The 12,193-nt window shown below is 49.7% G+C and overlaps 1 protein-coding gene across 1 annotated transcript in view; it reads left to right on the forward strand.

Annotated features, from left to right (window-relative positions):
• The window catches only part of Galnt14 (polypeptide N-acetylgalactosaminyltransferase 14), a 211,110-nt gene that overhangs the window by 176,431 nt on the left and 22,486 nt on the right, over window positions 1–12,193 (forward strand). The window contains exons 7-9 of the mRNA XM_004839254.3: window positions 286–373; window positions 1,022–1,106; window positions 3,451–3,554. Coding sequence (XP_004839311.1) covers window positions 286–373; window positions 1,022–1,106; window positions 3,451–3,554 — 277 coding nt within the window. The remainder of the gene's footprint in view (window positions 1–285; window positions 374–1,021; window positions 1,107–3,450; window positions 3,555–12,193) is intronic.

Consider the following 12,193-nt stretch of genomic DNA (forward strand, 5'->3'; position numbering starts at 1 on the left):
CCTACCATCCCCTACCATTCTCATGTGGCCGCACAGCTGAGGAGACCCCCAGCAGTCAAGGATGCATCTGTGGCATTTAAGCATCAGAACCAGAGAGGTTGTGTGCCCAGTGCCCCATTCTGTAGATGATGAAATAGAGATGCAGAAATGAATGTGCTTGGTGAAGGTCATAAGCTCCATCTCTGGCCTCACCAGAGCAAGACCCTACCAAGCTTTCTGACTCCCAGGTTGGTCCAACTCCAGGTTTGTCCCCACTGGTGGAGCCACAGGGTCTTTGTTTTGTAGGACTACACGCGGGTGGTGTGCCCTGTGATCGATATCATTAACCTGGACACCTTCACCTACATCGAGTCGGCCTCGGAGCTCAGAGGGGGTGAGTGGGGATCATTCCTTCTCCCCATTAATTTTCTTCTCCTTGTTTATTAAATGGGGGGAGGTGAGGGGAAACCTCTTAACATTTTGACTGGAACATCCAGCCCTGCACCCTGCGGTAGAGTTCAGTCCAGCTTGGCCCCCAGAGTTCAACCCTAGGAAGGGGCTCAGAAGCAAGATTTCCCTGAGTATGTGGGACCTGATTTGTTCTGCACCTCACCGTTGGCACCACCCTCTCCTAGAGACCTCCCCAGCTCCTTGCCTGAAGCCCAGCTCTGTCCCACCCACCCCAAGGCAGACTTTCAGGGGATCTTGAGACCTCTTGAAACAGCCTCCTTCTACTTTCCTAAGGCTCTGTACTGAGGACCACATCCCCTGACTGTCCATCTTGTCATGCTTGGGCCCCAGCCTGTGGTCTTATGCTCCGGTCTTTGTTCCCCATCTCTGTGCAGCAGAGCTGCTTTAGAGAGGCAGGAGCGGGTAGAGCAAGAGGAGGAAGCTAGAGGGGAATTTTGGCAGCCTTGCTGTTGACCAGCGCGGGAGAAACCTATCTTCCCAGGGACCTGAGCCTGTTCATGAGTTTCTGAAAAAGGAGCTTTGCAGGTGCCTTGAGAAACCAAATGGAGTGGGTTGATGCCGTGTTCTACAGGGTTTGACTGGAGCCTCCACTTCCGGTGGGAGCAGCTCTCTCCAGAGCAGAAGGCTCGGCGCCTGGACCCCACGGAGCCCATCAGGTGAGTGGGAAGGGTTGGCACAGGTGGGCTGGGGAAGGCTAATACCACTGGTTCTTCCCACTGCCCCATAATAGAGGGACAGGTCCACATGAGGTGCTGCAAGGACTGCGCAGAGACAAAGAGAATCCTGCAGCAGCCAACTCGACTTCTCTTATTTTAGGAGGTTTCCATCTTCATGGTGCTTTTTATCTAGGAAAATAGGAGCAGGAGGATACCTTTGCTGAGGAGGGTACCCTGCAGTGAGCGCCCTCACACAGGCCACGATGGCATGTATTTCCTGCTAATACTGGAGAGATAAGATCATTACTTAGGTTCAAGGACCCCATGTCTTGACTGTTGGGATTCATCCCAGGAAGGCTGCAAGCCTGTAAGTGGAGGCTGATATCAAGGCATCACCACTGCTATGTGTAATCAACACATCTGCTCCAGTCTGTGTGAGAACATGGTGGCATATGAACTCTGAGGTTCTAGCATCATGCTGTGAGTGACTGTCTTCATCCACAGGGTCTCTTTCTGGCTCCATTGGGACCTAGAGCACATGCTGGCAAGCTGTCTGCCTGGGCTCGGGGCTCATCTGAGGGCTTGGCGTAGAGTGAAGCATAGTGGTCCCTCTGGGAGACTGCCCTCAACATCAAGGTCCTATCTAAGACTGAATGGCAAACATGTCCCAGGCTTCAAGCTAAAATGAGCCTGCCTTGGGTAAGGGAGCAGGAAGATAAAAAGTACATGAAGAGCTACAGAGAAGGCCCCAGGGTTGGGATTTCTCCGTTCAGTGGCTTAAGACTTCCCAGAATTATTCAAGGGCATTTATTTGTGTCTCCAGTACCTGCCACATAGTAATTATTTAATCATATTCATTGGATTGACTTAAGTCAAACTTTGGACCAAAGGAGCTATGAAGAATTGAATGACTATGTTCCAAACAGGTGGGTAGGAACTCAGACCTCTACTATAGGCCGGGACTGTGTCTCACATACCTATGGGTGTCCCATCCCTCCTCCAGCCTTTGATGCCAAGAGGGAGATTGGAGCCAGATGGCACTCTGGACAGGGGGCTTTATTTCTAAAGGAAGGGAGACACTTCTTACCAGGCTGAGCATCACGCAGTGCACATCAGGTCCTCAGAGGCAGTGCATGAAGCAGGTATGACATGAGGAAAGCATTACCTGTCTGGAGACCCTACAGGAGTGGCCCAAGTCAAGGGCTAAGGTGATGCCACAGCTGCCTGGGTTTTGCTGTCCCTGTTCTAGTAGAGGGGTTTCAGGGCAGCTTCTCTTCTTGTGCAATGTCTCTGCTCATCAGAGAGGAGTGTTTCCCAGAGTTAGGCCAATGCTCGGGAGCAGTAGGCTGTTGTAGGAAAGGCAGACCTGAGTCCCGAGTGCCCGCAACCTCCCCCAGCCCTTGATTTTACAGACACGTGGCCTTGCACTTGAGATTATTTGTTTGGATTCTGCTACTCTTCTCTACCTTCCTTTCTTTCCAGTTTCTCTGGCATCTGTCTCAGTAATCAAGAGCCAGGGGAGGTTAGGGATGCCCCCACCCCACCCCAAGAAGAGAATGAAGATGAGAGCGTGAGTTTGCAATGGCTGCGGTAACAAGTACTTCAGACTGCGTGGCTTAGATAGCTCAAGGCCCGTCTCACTGTTGTTGAGGTCAGAAGTCTAAGACTGAAGTGTCGGCAGGGGTTGTGCCTTCTGAGGGAGGGCATTCCACGCCTTTCTCTTCAGCTCGCAGATGGCCATCTTCTCTCTGTGTTTCCATAGCATCATTTTATACCTGCCAGCAGCGACACTTCCCTTTTTTCTAAAGACCCCAATCGTATTGGATTAGGTCTGACTCTAATGGTCCTATTTTAACTTGATCAGCAAATAAGGTCACATCCTAAAGTACTGGGAGCTAGAACTCTAACATATCGTTTTTTGGGAAAGACGCAATTCAACCCATATCAGAGGGATAAAGGTGGAAAACAAGAGAGTGAGCCTGGTTTCAGGAAACGGATGTGCTGCTGACAGGAGCTCCCCCAGCTGGCCCTTGTCTGCCTCTTCATGACCCACACTGTCCTTGCTCCAAATTGTGGAGCACCCCTTGGGCAGGCCTGGGGAACAAGTTGGTGGGGGATCACAGAAAGGCTGCTGATAGTAATGTTGCCTGTCTACAAAGCTAGGAGATTTACAAGCAGAGGACAAAACCTTGTTTTAGGTAACTGGAATATATGTTGGCCCTTCTGAAGAGGAACAGAGATTGGGGGGAAAATGCCATTGAGTTCTGGACTCCCAGGGCAGGTGACTTTGGGCATTTCTTCCTCCCATAGCTGACTCCCCCCACCTTTCCTTCCAAATGCCTAGGACTCCAATCATCGCTGGAGGGCTCTTTGTGATTGACAAAGCTTGGTTCGACTACCTGGGGAAATACGACATGGACATGGATATCTGGGGTGGGGAGAACTTCGGTGAGTCCTCATTCCATGTATCCTTGCCTATTCCATTCTATATGTCCTGAGGGCCGGGACAGGGATCACTGTGTCCTTGCGCTCAGCTGGCAGCTGGACAGAGTCACATATACCTGGATGGCAGTGAATGAGCCACTCCTGTGGGGAAGGCTGGGTACAGTGTCAGAGCAGTGCTGTGAGAAGGTAACAGCAATAAAAGCATTTCTTCATGGGACCCGGAGGATGCTGAAGACCCAGGCAGAAACACAGCCAGGCCCACTTGGGGAAAAGATGAGATGCAAAAGCTAGAAGGGGAAGATCAAGGAAGAGCACCAAGTCCAAGGGGCCAAGTGCCAGCTTGAACTTGGGGATTTGGAATTGGAAGGAGATGGCGAGCAAGAGAATGAGAAGCAGGAAGGACAGTGGCATTCCTTAGCATCTACTAACATCCCTTGGCTGCTCTGATTGTAGTACACAGCACTAGACTAAAGGGGAGGGTCTGGGTTGTTGCCACAGAAACCCTGGAGAGATCTTGCCCTTATCATTTAGGCAGAGAGGAAGAGGGGAGTGAAAGAGGGTGGTCACTCGGCTCTGAACTGTCCACACAGATGGCTAGGTCAGGGCTTGCTGGTGTAGAGCTGAGGTTTGCAGCTGCAGGAAAAGCAGCAGCCAGAAAGCCACATCCATCTAGCTAGTGACACTGAGCGCCCCTCATTTCCCCATGTATTGAAAGTGTCACTTCAAGCCAGGCGTGGGAGTGTGCCTACAATTCTCCGTAATCTCAGTTCTGTGGGAAGTAGAGGCAGGAGGATTGTGAGTTTGAGTCCAGCCTAAACAAATTAGTAACTCAGCAAAACCGTGTTTCAGAATAAAACCAAGTTAGGGATATAGCTTAGTGCAAAGGCTCTCGGTTCAATCCCCAGTACTACAGAAGAAAAAGAAAAAAAGGTTTAACTTTGGAATAAAGAGCTAGAGGCCTCCTCCTTGAGATTGTTGTGAAACCGAGTGAGGGAAGTAACATGAAAGCCCTGCTACTACGTGGGCTGGATGATCGGTTTGAGTTTCCTTCCAGCAGGTAAGACCTAAGGGATGCATGAGGAGAGAGCCGTGGTGCTTTTGTTTGTGGCAGTCTCCAGCCCTTAGTGTACGTGCTGCCTGCTGCACAGGAGGTGCCCAGTAAGAGTCGAACAAATGACAGTGGAGTAAGAGGGAGAGTCCTCCTGTGCCAGGGCCCTTTCTCTCAGCCATGGGGAACAGTCGATGTGGGCTCTGGGAGCAGGATGTGGGCCAAGAGAGTGATCCATAGGGTTCATCCTGGCACTTAGAAATAATCCCCAGTGTTGTCCACTGCCACTGTTGTCTCCTATCCCTGCCCTCACGTGTTTTATGTCTTTCTTCTTCAGTCACTAAGAATTATTTCCCAGGAATTTATGGCTTCTGGCCTAAGCCATAGCATCTGTTCTCCCAAACTGGGCAGTGTAGAGAAATCCATCAGAAGAGCCAACCTCTTGCCAGATGAGGACAGGACTGAAGTGGAGTAAATTAAACAGAAAACCCCAGCACCCCCTGGCCAACCCCTCCTGGGACTCCATCCCTGCTGGCCTCCTAGAATGTGATGATGCCCTTGGTGTGTGGGTGTGGACTTCAAGGCCAGTATGACATGAGGCTGCCTGCACCAGCCCTGGAAAACTGGTGCCAGAGAGACCCTTGGCATGCTCAGTGGGACAGAGATTTCTCTTAAGGCAGAGCTGATTGTACATCCGATGCTCACCATGCCCTTTGCTAGTGATGAGTGCCAGCCTTCCTCCTCACTGGCTCGAGTCCTCCCTGCAGCACTCCTGATAGACACCAGTCAACCAGTCTGCTCCAGTGCTGTGCATAGTGATGCGTTTCTGTTTCGCAGTTGAGCATTCTGTGTTGAGAACTTTTTGGTGGAGTTGTTAGGAAATTTCCTAAGTTGAAGCTAGCTTCCTCCAGCTTGTCTGCTGGGGTTCAATCTGCCCTCTTGTTCTACACAAGGTGAGTACGATCCACCTTCCACATGGCGGTGACATTCGGAGGCAGGCAGCATCCAATAATTGCACATTCTGGTCCAGTATACCAGTATTATACCAGTGTTAACCAGTGGTATTATACCAGTGTTAACCAGTGTTATTATACCTTTATATCAGTGTTAACACACATTATACCTTTATACCAGTGTTAACACACATTATGCCTTTATACCAGTGTTAACACACATCTGCTCAAATCAAGAAGCGATCGCATCTAGCCAGCCTCAGAGTCGTTTGGCATTAACAGGAGCTGATTTGAATAGAGAAGTTGGAAAAGTGTCCCAGGGAGATGTGGGAGAGACATTTTATAATCCATCATGAAAGTTTTTAAACCACAAAAAAAGCGCTGCTGACAGCCATCACAGGAAACACTTTACTGCTCGCACCCCAACATTCCATTATGTTGTAGTCACCTAACAGCATTTTGAAAGCCATTTCTGGATTTTTTTTTTTTTAGCATTCTAAATGCCAGAAAAGGTAGTGCTTTTCCAAGGGTGCATACCGTGTGGACAGGGTAACAGCTGCAGGCGGGGGTAACGTGGCACCTGAGTGTGTGGAGGTGGGCATTTGAAAGTGGGTCTGTGTGTTGACGAGGGATTTGGACGGGGAATGTGAGTGAAGCTGCAACAGAGGAGGAGAGATGCTACCGACACTGCAGGAAGCCGCCTGTCAGAGGAAAGGAATCCTGGCTCCAGGGCACGGCAGGAGAGCCCTCACCTGCCAAGCCCTAAAGATTCACTTCCCTTAGCATCCTTCGCAGCTTTCTCACCCTGCCCACCTCTCCGTTCCTCAGTGGCTCTCCACCTCTGCTCTGCCTGTCAAATCTGTCTTCCCACACTCTTGCCAAAGTGCTCCTCCTGGAATGCAAGCCTCCCAAGCTAAGTCCACAGTGGCTCCTTCCTGTCCTGAGGCTTAGGCCTTATGGCCTTGCCTGCTTCTTCAGACCATCACCTGCCCCTTCCTCCAACCTTAAATCCACAGGCAATGAGAAGACCTCCTGTACTTCTCAGACTGTGCCTCCTCACTCTCTGCCAAATGCAGATTCCCCTGCAGAAGGCAGCACTGGGGAGGTCCTCTCTAGAACTACGATACCTTCCTTGCCCTCGCTTCTGCCCATCCCTTCCCTCACTCTGTGCTCAACACCAGATTCTCTTCACCTGTGTCTGTCACCCTGCCCTGCCCCTTGCTAAACCTGGAGCTACTTAAAGATAAGAGCATTCATCCAGCTTCATATTCTCGGAGCACAGAACAGTAGAAACTGCTCATTAGATGTATGTGGAAAAAGTAGAGACTGAAAGGGAAAAGAATTCAGAGGAGGAAGGCGCTGGTGTCTGTGGGAAATTGGTTCTAGGACCACATCGCATACCAGTCTGTGGATCATGTCCCTCATATAAAATGACACAGTGTTAGCATATAACCTCTATACAACCTTCTATATGCTTTAATTTCTCAATTACCTACATACTTAATACAATGGAAATGCTGTGCAAATAGGTGTTATACTGTATAGTTTAGGGGAAAAAGACAGAAAAAGTCTGTACATATTCAGTACAGATGCAGCTTTTAAAATATTTTCAGTAAAATAATAAGCCATGGTTGGTTGGACCTGTGGATAAGGAACCCATAGATATGGAGGGCTGAGTGTATAATATATGAGGCACCATTTAAAATAGGCTTTATGGCATTAAATGGAGCCATGTTTAAGTGTTCCCTTTAAATATGAGAATAGTAACAGCAGGCAGAAGCAGCTTTCCTTTCCAAGAAATAGTTTCTGTTTGTTCTGGATGTGCTTGTGTGTTGGGTTGACTTACTTTTATAGCACAGGAATATGTGAGCTTATTGGTCAAGGCAGCTGTGGCCCCAGGCTCCATGGCAGGCTGCCCCTGCCCCACCCCATCTTGCTTTTTATCGGTGAGAAGCAGCTGCTGATGGACTGGCTGTAGTGGCCACGGGAAAGCCCTGCTGTGTCTTGGCTGAACTCCCAGGGCACATTCACACTTTGACTCTGGTGCCGTCATTCCCACAAAGTGTCTCTAAGAAGAGCTGAATAGTTTTGATAATTATATCCACAGTTTAGGATATGAGCAGCAGGCATGAGGGAAATGTGGCTTTTAGGCTTTTTTTTTTCAGTTGATTTGCATTAAAATTGGGTGCTTAAACTCCAATTTACATAACACAGGATACATGTAATATATCTACTTACTTTGAGCTGCATCTTACTTTTAGCTTTTGGTCTTTAGAGCTAAGAGGAATCTGTTGCCCAGTAAGAAGTATGTAGGGGGATGTATTTCCAATAAAGGAGACCTTGCCACACATAAGTAGGGAGAATATGGGATTCCTGAATTTAGAATAAGAGGTTACTAAAGCACAGCAGGCACACAAAACAATGCTGAGAAGAAGGAGATGAGGTGGATCCCAGAAAGGACTCACTACCACCCACCATCCTCAGAATATTGTCTGGGACGCCAGGCTATTCTAAGCTTGGGGTGTGTGCGTGTTACAAGGAGTCCGTGGGCTGTGGAATCAGACAGGACTAAGTTTGAATCCCGTAGTAACCACTAATTTCCTCATCTGGGGAAGTTACTGCACCTCACCGAGCCTGTTTCCACGTCATAAAGTGGAGACAGTGATCTCTGGTAGAGAGAATGACCCCCAAAGATATCCACAGCCTGACCCCTAGCACCTGTCAAGATGTCACCTTACATGGCAAAAGGGATTCCGGTGATATGACACCAACTGATGACTGGAAGTTAGAACTTTATGCACATGGGTCTAGTCCTTAAAAGTAGAGCTTGCACAGGCTGGAGGCAGCAGAGAAGTGGAACAGTCAGATTTGAAGCTCGAGAAGGACCTGACCGGTCATGCAGGTCTGAAGATGGAGGTGGGAACGCCTAAGTAGCAGAGAAGGGCCAGCAAAGAAAAGGGCCCCTCAGTCCTGCTGACCAAGAACTCGGTTCTGCCAACAAATTGAGCTTCCAGAAAGGAGCACGGTCCCACTGACAGACACGTTGATCTCACCTTGTGAGATGCTGAGCAGAGGACTCAAGCAACCCCACTAAGTTTGCGGCAGTTCAGGCAGTTCAGACAGTTTAGGAAAACAATCCCATCCCATGTTGCAGGGCTGTGTGAGTCAGTGAGGCAGGGCAGGTGCCTCTGCTCTGGCGGGGCCAGCTGTCTTCCCTTGCCAACCGGATGGGAACAATGTCGGGTAAAGGACAGTTATGTCTGACCTGCCAGGACAGGTCATTCCTGCTACTTTCAGCCTCACACTTTCTGTGCTCTGTGGCTCAAGATTAGGGAAATGGCCTCATCTAGGAAGAACACCAAGTTGGAGAAAATATCACCTTTCCCTCGGATGCAGAGTATGAAAAAGCTGCCCGATGCTCTGCTCCTGTCTGAGCTACTCTGCTGGACCCATGCCCAGGTGCCATCCCTCGGCCACCCTCACTGCTGCTCCCAAATCTCCCCAGGTCTAATCGAGTTTCATCACAGAGGAGCCTGGGAGATGCAAGTGCCACTTGGACATTTGCAGTCAGCCATATAGTCAGTGGTGCCCGTGGCGTGCCTGTGGTTAGTAATTGTCCAGAAATAGGGTTCTGGATGCAGCCTTGATTGCCACAGATGTGGATGAAATGCAGTTTTATTCACAGGTTCAAGGCTGTCTTTTGTGGACCAGTAAGATTATCTCTAGACAAGTTCCTGCATTCATTAAAGGATAATAGCAGAATATCTCAGCCAATTTTGTGCTACTGTAAGGGAATGCCAGACTAAGATACAAAGGGCAGAGATTCCCTTCTTATACTTCTGGAGGCTGTGAAGTCCAAAGTCAAGGAACTCACATCTGGCAGGTACTTCTTACTGATTGTCCTATGGCAGAAGGTGGAAGGCTGAGACAGTGGACATAAGGGGGCTGAGGGAATTGTGAACTTGCTCTTTATTAGGAACCCACTGCAGGGATAGCTAACCCGCTCCTGCGATACTGACAACCCATACATGGGGGCAGAGCCCTTGGGACCTAAGCACCTCTTAAAAGGACCTACTTCTCAACAGTGTTGCCTTGGGGATCCAATTTCCAACACACGCACTTTGGGGGACACATTCTAGCCATAGCACAGAGGCGATTTCCTGGCACAGTAAGCCCTGAGAACTTAAAAGTTACCATTGCACATACCCATGTGTACACTTTGCGATTCCAGTAGGCAAATCTGTCACTTTTTGCCACCTCCATCCTCCCCAATCCCTTTGTCATCAATAGGCTTAAACTTGGGCAGTGGTAGAATGGGTAACAGTACTGGGTAGAGATAATGCATATGTAGATATTGTGTGAGGCTCCATGTAAAGCAGACTCCATGGAGCCGTCTCCATGTGGAATGGTGCCCTTTGCCTTGGTTAAAAACCAGGCTACAAAGCCAATTTAGAACCTAGGCCAGCCCAGTGAACAAGGGCACACGAATAGCCATGGTGTGCTTCCTGGGGAGGCAGTGAGCTGCTTCCCCCTGAATTACTGCCAGCCATTCATGGGCTCCCGAGGTAGGTGTTTGTTCAGGCGAGGTGGGAGGCCCCTAGGAGGGCTGATGGGTGGATGAGGAGATGGAAGAAGGAGATGGGAATGGGCAGCAGGGGGCAATTTACTCCTGAATATTAATCTGAAGTTCAAAGAAAGTAAGAGCATCACCGTGGCCCCGGTGAGGTGGAGTGCCTGGAATGCCGAGTGTGTTTGGGTTTGTGTGGCGTGCCTGGCCAGCGAGGTGATGTGGGCGCTGGCGGAGCAAGAACTACCTCCAGACTCCCCTCTCAAAGCCCCTTGCTCCCTCTTCCTTCACTGATGAAATGATGACGCTTCGGGAGTGCAGATCTGGAGAGCAGGGCTCCAGCTGTAGCTCACACCCCTGTCCACACTGTTCTTAAGGCGCTTGTCCCGGCCTCCCTGCAGGAAGAGCAGGGATCAACAGACTTTTCCTAAAGCTTCAGCAGAACTCTGCCAACCAGCAGCTCTAGCTTGCCAGCCTGGAAGGATGCACATCCTTGTCCTGAAGTCAGGGGCACAGATAAGGCCAAGACAGCCATATATTCTGGGCTTAAAAACTTCCACACTGTACTGCCGATAAATAATTGCAGTAATCGGAAAACTTCAGGCTGCGTCCCCCACAGTGCCTCCTGGCTCCAGTGGCAGCACAGCAATCCATGTCAGGCTGAGTGCTTCCTGAAAGTTTAATTATGACTCTCTGCACTTCAGAGTAGAGGAATTTAACTCCTCTGGGACGCAGGCTCCGCTGGGTGGAGCAGCTGGCCTGAAGAACTAAGACAGCCATTTCGAAGTATTGGGTGAGTTGATAAGGTAGAAATGCAAGTTATGCGTTTGTCACTTGTGGTAGTTGTGAGCTCCTTTAAGTCATATTTTTGCATCCACAGTTGCATTGGCCAGTTGCCGATGTTCTAGTTGGGGCAGGTGGTGTTGAGGCAAGAGTCTGAATTTTGGAGTTGAGGAGACGGGCTTCACTTCCCACTAGCTCACTGTCAGTTGGCCCTTGGAAGTGGGACTGTGACCTGGAGTAGAGCTGAGGAATTGAGGGGAGCTGAGGGGAGTCCTCAGCATGGAGTGAAACCCTGGGATCAGGTGAGGAAGCAGAGTCAGAAAGTCATTCAAAGACAAAGCCTCAAGGGGAAGGGGAGGAAGGGCAGGAGAGCAGAGAAAGATGGAAAAGAGCCAGAGCCAGATGACAGCACGGGGCCCCGTGCCAGAACTGTGGCAGAGGGGAGAGCATCAGTGGATTCAGAGAGAAGCAAAATGCTGGACAAAGGCAACTCAGAGAGAGCACCAGCTTGCCGGGTTTGGGAGAGTAGGTTGAAGCCTGGATTGGAAGGATTTGCTATGCAAATGATGTGGGACATATGTCTCATTTGAATACATGGAGAGGAAGATATGGTAGCTAAAGCACGTGCATATCTTTAGAGGAAAGCTGGCACAAAATACACAGGTTATATCTAGTGAGCGAGGCTCTCATCTCTGGTTTGGGGGATTAGAGGAGTTTCCTTTTCAGGAAGTGGGGCAGAGTGTGTTTGGAGTCCCTGCAGAGGAGTGGATTAGATCACACACAAGTGAAGGAAGACTTCCTGAGCCTGAGTCATCCATGTGCGGAAGTCCCTCAGGATACTCACTCGCTGTGGGTGGAGAGGTGGGTGTCAGGCCTTCGGCTGAGCCACTTCTTGCACAGTGACTCATGTAAACACCAGGCTGTAGGCACAAGACTAAGGCCCAGCCGAGTGCTAACCCACCTTGAATCCTGGACCTTTATGGAGAGTCATATTCTCAGCTGTTAAGTCCAGGAAGTTCAAGTATGTCCTGCAGTGCAGCAGGAGATGGAAAATAGGAGGCAGTTGTAAACAGTATAAGAAGGTAGGCAATGCAGATCAGTGTCCAAGCTTTAAAGAAACTGGCTTCAGAAGAGCATCTCGTACGTCCTGCCACTGAGCTTCCAGTCACACTTAGAGTTTACACAACTGCCCTCAGAGCTCTGTTTCATTTGATGGCGGCAGCCCTGAGGAGTGTTTTCATGATCTCTTAAATCAAGCCTCTGCCTGCTGAAGCAGGTTTCCCAGGGATAC

This window comes from Heterocephalus glaber, unplaced genomic scaffold, assembly GCF_053883595.1.
Source record: "Heterocephalus glaber isolate CG9 unplaced genomic scaffold, H.glaber_assembly_v1.0 deba00001457, whole genome shotgun sequence".
In the NCBI taxonomy this organism is placed as follows: Eukaryota; Metazoa; Chordata; class Mammalia; order Rodentia; family Bathyergidae; genus Heterocephalus; species Heterocephalus glaber.